The following is a 5000-nucleotide window of genomic DNA, read 5'->3' on the forward strand; positions in this document are numbered from 1 at the left end:
GTTAAGCAGAAAATAAAAAGTCAACGAGGTGTCATGTAGGTCCCTTCAGTACTGTTATATAGTCCAGGAAAGGCTGACATATCTGTTTAAACTTCTCTGCTTTCCCTGAAATCTCATAACAGATTTTCTCCATATATAAAGTACTAGAGAACTCCATGAGCCACATGTGTCAATAGAAAGGTGCTTTTAAGGTGAGATACAGCAGGTCAAAACAGGTTTTTCAAGCGCTGCAGAGATTCAAATTCCCACATAATTAGTTAGATGTTTCCACAGTTACATACCCATTCAAACATTTCTGAAGAAAATGGTAAAAAACTAAAAATACTTGTTTTAATGTCAGAAATCAACTGGCAAAGTTTCACAAGGATGTATAGGCTATAAGTAAATAATGTGTTTGGCTTTGTTCAGGTTTATTTCTACAGGTAAATCCCATTGAGACCGAAGACTCTTTTACAAGGGAGACCTGTTTTCCTTTCCCACGTTACCATTCACACACACATTCATACACCGATAGCAGCAGGCTAACTATCGACATTCACACGAGGCAAGGTGGGTGAAGTGTCTTGCCCAAGGACACAACAACCATGACACAGGTGGCAGGGCGGGGATCGAACCACCAACCCTTTGATCATCGGCCGACCCGCTCTACCACCTGAGACACAGTCGCCCCTTAAACTTGTGAACTGGCAGTGACTTGGTTGGGAGGGATTATTTTTGGGTATTTTGATGTTTTTTTATTTTTATTTATTGTTTGTTTTGAAGTGGCAGAAGTTGTTTTTCGTCTATTCTTTTCATTTCAACTGTATGTAACAAAATAACAACCTGGCACTTTGTAACACCATAAAACCAAATAAAAGGATTTTAATTTAAAAAAGAATGTTTCGGGGCGCCCTTAGCTCATTTGGTAGGGCGGCGTCCCCCCAGCAGCGGACCCGGGTTCGATTCCAGCCCGCGGTCGTTCTCTGCATGTCACTCCCCTCTCTGCCCCATTTCAACTCTGTCTCTACACTATCAATAAAGCATAAAAATGCCAAAAAAAATATCTTAAAAAAAAATAATAATAATAAAAATAATGTTTAACCCTTTGCACCAGCAGTGTTTGAGTGGACTTAAGACTTTCTAACGATCTAATGGAAAGTTGTAGCGTGTACCTAATCAATGAATCTATACATTTTACTTGCAACCAGTGTGTACAAATTATTCCATTTTATTGTCTTATTTTGAAAACTATCTATCATGTTTTCTATAATAATTTATGTCCGTTACATTTAAATGCAGAGACAATTGTCCATTAGTCTAGTTATGTGTTCAAAAATGTAAATAAACCATCAGGACAACAACCTGCTATTCTGTACTGTGCTTGCTTATCTTTTTGTCCCGAATTTAAAAAATCCAAACTAAATAAATCAATACAGAGGGTTTGGTCTTTAATTTCATAGTACAACAACTCTTTCTATAACGCAAACCCTTCAGTAGCTTCATCAGAACATTGTAAACATGTTTCATCAGCTCCCATCTAGCCGAGGCGACTCCCGGAAATAATTTGATTTAATAATTTAATTCTAAGCTTTTCTTTAATTTAAATACGTCACAGAAACAGTTCCTCCAGTTAAAATACAAACTGAGACACACATTGAAACAGTCTCGCGGCTTTCACACACATTAACCAGCTCGTTAACGCCTTTTATAAAGATTATTACATTAACATTGCATCTGTTTTTGGTCGAAAAACACGCCAAATATAATACTAGGTTAGCATTGGAGCTAACAGCAGCTAGGCTACACAACAGTGAATAACCCACTTATTCTTACCGTGACTGGAGTGTTCTCAGATGATAACTCCTGCGCATGCGCCGAGCCTCTCTGCCGCTCTCTGATTATTGGTTATAAATCGATTATTATTCCGAGGCGTTTGTCATAAAAATGAAAAAATAAATAAAGCATCTGTTAGCGACCAAGACGTCTGGGTCTGTCACTCACATCCGGGTGTTCTGCTGCTGGGTGGGAGGGGACGGTGACGTCATCGCATCGGCCACATCGGCTGGGCGCATGCGCAGTAGTTATCATGGATGGATGATACAGTAAATGGATGGATTTTATTCTCGGACTGTTGTAGAGATACGTGTTTCTCACAGGACAGACTGATTAAATAAATGAGTTAAAAATGATATCAACCTCAAACATCTTCTAGGCCTACAATATACACAGTAAAGGTGCTAAGAGGAACTTTTAAATATTTCTGAAACAGTCTCATTTGACCTCTGATGATCATAAACAGCAAACGAGACCATCAGTGCAGAGAATGCTATTTTTTTTGCTTTTTCAAACACAGGCCATAGTCTACCATTCACACACACTAAGGAGATTGATTTTTATTATTATTAACATTATCAACCAGCTGTTATTTATACTATAATAGGCAACGTATCATGATTAATTGAGAGAAACCATCAGACATACACATAGATAGTATATAAAACACATACAGCACCCCCATATAGCTGGAATAGCCTATTTCATCACCACATCTTGCAAATCAACTGTGTGATTGGCAGATGAATTGTCCAATAATTGACTATTTGGGTTTCACTTCTTAATTTAATAAACAATAAAACTCTTGTAAAGGTGAATAATTTGTTAAATCTGCAGTGTGTAGAATTTAGGGTTTTATTTCCTAGCAGATTTTGTAGAACGTGATTATAATATCCATAAGTACATTTAATTTAGTGCATAATAGCTGAAAAAAATGTTTTGAATTATTATTTTTTCCCTTAGAAAGGGTCTCATATATGTCCATATTTCTGCATATTTTGGACCAAGGCCTAGTGCCGCCATCTTGAAAGTGTCATAGTTGGAATGTCATCAGGTGCATTGTTTAAAATTTAGAATTGTTCTTGTCCTTGAAGGCCACTGTAGCTTCTGTTATTATTCTAAAGGGGTGGGGTTACCCAGGGAGCGTTGCATTCTAGAACTTTGTAGAACTTTCTTGATGATGTCATATTACACACTGCACCTTTAAAATAACTTTGACTCAGACACTCGATGTTAAAATGAAGCGGATTCGTTTTATTTATCGTTACCTTGTTTCCAGGCAACAAACAAAAAGCAACTTTTACAAAATAAACAAAATTATTTAAATGATTTTATGGCACAATAAAACTTTACAGTAAATACAAAATGAGTCGAGGCCGTTTGACAGACAGAGAGAAAGACGGGAGAAAAATATGTTTCCTGGGGGGGTGGGATCCCTAAACGTTAAAGGTGGAGTCAGTGATTCTGGAGAACGCTTGTTGTCAAAATCACTTTGTCAAAATCAGTGAATATCTCCTCATGATCCACTGCCTGTCTAGCCAGGCAGCGCCTGCTTAGGTTGGCAGATCCAGAGTGGCACTGGGCAGATCCAATAGTTTTAAACTTCAAGAGACACCCGCCTTCAAGTGAGTTAACGTTTGTCAAATTGAGCGATTCCAGACCTTCTGTACAAATGAAATGAAGTACGATGGTCTGGTAGGACCAGGCTACTACCTGTCTGTATTCTTACTGGTATTCTTACACAGTTAAGACTCAGTAAACTGGTAAGTAAACAAAGGGGGCCACCATAGCCAGCAACATGCCCGTTTACAGAGCTTAGGTTGAGTATTAACACTAGATTTTTTTCAGCGCACACACAGTACAGACAGGTAGCGGATCATGAGGAGATATTCACTGATTTTGACAACAATCGTTCTCCAAAATCACTGCTACACCTTTACAGGTAGATGTTGGAGGTTAGCAGGTGGATGTTGGAGGTTAGCTGGCTGGATTCTTGGCCATAAACACGGTGTTGTTGAATCCTTCTCTGTTCCGGGCGATTTCCACAGCAAAGAACTGAACTCTGGTGGCTGGGAATGGAAGAAAAATACAGACATTATTCAATTAAATACAAATCACTTTATTCGTCCCTTAGGGGCAATTTAACAGACCCAATCAACAAACATAGACATCACACTCAGACACATTACACAACCAAGCAGCATTTTCAAGTAATAATTTCTTCAGTGCTTCAATTGTAAAGTGCATTTCAGTATTTAGTTCAGCTGAACATGTTCATCCAGTTGATGCATATTGCTCATATTGTAAATTACTGTTCATCACATTGCACATTTATTTATTTTAAATATTGTTTATCTTCATCTTATTCTACTTAATTGTATTGTTCCTATTGCACCATGTGTGTGTGTGTGTGTGTGTGTGTGTGTGTGTGTGTGTGTGTGTGTGTGTTCTCTCCATGTCATTCCCCTCTCTGCCTCATTTCATCTCTGTCTCTGTGCACTCTCAATAAACCCTTGAAAACGGCAAAAAATAAACGTTAACATTTCTTTTTTTTTTAAAGATTTCTTTTTGACATTTTTATGCTTTATTGATAGTGTAGAGACATAGTTGAAATGGGGCAGAGAGGGGAGTGACATGCAGAGAACGACCGCGGGCTGGAATCGAACGCGGGTCCGCTGCTGGCCGAGGCCCATGGGGGGGGGGGACGCCCTACCAACTGAGCTAAGGGCGCCCCTACGTTAACATTTTTTAAATAATAATAATATTTGACTGTTTCCTAATCTTACAGAATATGGTGTTCTCCTCGGTGTAGTCTCTCTCACAGTCCAGGCGCAGCAGAGTTCCGTAGTTAAAGTCTTCAACCAAACCTTCAAACTGGTTACAGAACACACGCCACGTCTGAAACACACACAGCAGGTCAATGTACTGAGAACGCACACGCGCTCTCTCTCTCTCACATACACACACACACACACACACTCTCTCTCTCTCTCTCTCTCTGTCTCGCACTCTTTCAAACACACACACACAAAGAAGGACTACAGAAATAAAACATAAAATAAAACGAACTAACTACTCTGCTAGGGTTTTATTTTGATAGGGCTCTTTAAACAGAGTAAGATGGATTGGTTACTAGCATCACACACACACACACACACACACACACACACACACACACACACACACAC

At 39.0% G+C, this 5000-nt stretch overlaps 2 protein-coding genes across 2 annotated transcripts in view; both read right to left on the reverse strand.

Moving 5' to 3' along the window:
• lmbrd2b (LMBR1 domain containing 2b) overlaps window positions 1-1966 on the reverse strand; it is a 22103-nt gene extending 20137 nt beyond the window's left edge. Inside the window, exon 1 of the mRNA XM_080054610.1 lies at window positions 1813-1966. The gene's annotated coding sequence lies outside the window, so the exon portion shown is untranslated. The remainder of the gene's footprint in view (window positions 1-1812) is intronic.
• A 1091-nt stretch (window positions 1967-3057) lies between these two features.
• Window positions 3058-5000, reverse strand: part of pbdc1 (polysaccharide biosynthesis domain containing 1) — a 4814-nt gene continuing 2871 nt past the window's right edge. The window contains exons 5-6 of the mRNA XM_080054590.1: window positions 4599-4710; window positions 3058-3881 (exon numbers count right to left, since the gene is read on the reverse strand). Of these exons, the coding sequence (XP_079910716.1) occupies window positions 3790-3881; window positions 4599-4710 (204 nt within the window). The 3' untranslated portion in view covers window positions 3058-3789. The remainder of the gene's footprint in view (window positions 3882-4598; window positions 4711-5000) is intronic.

This window comes from Ammodytes marinus (assembly GCF_949987685.1).
Source record: "Ammodytes marinus genome assembly, contig: scaffold_32, whole genome shotgun sequence".
Taxonomy (NCBI): Eukaryota; Metazoa; Chordata; class Actinopteri; order Uranoscopiformes; family Ammodytidae; genus Ammodytes; species Ammodytes marinus.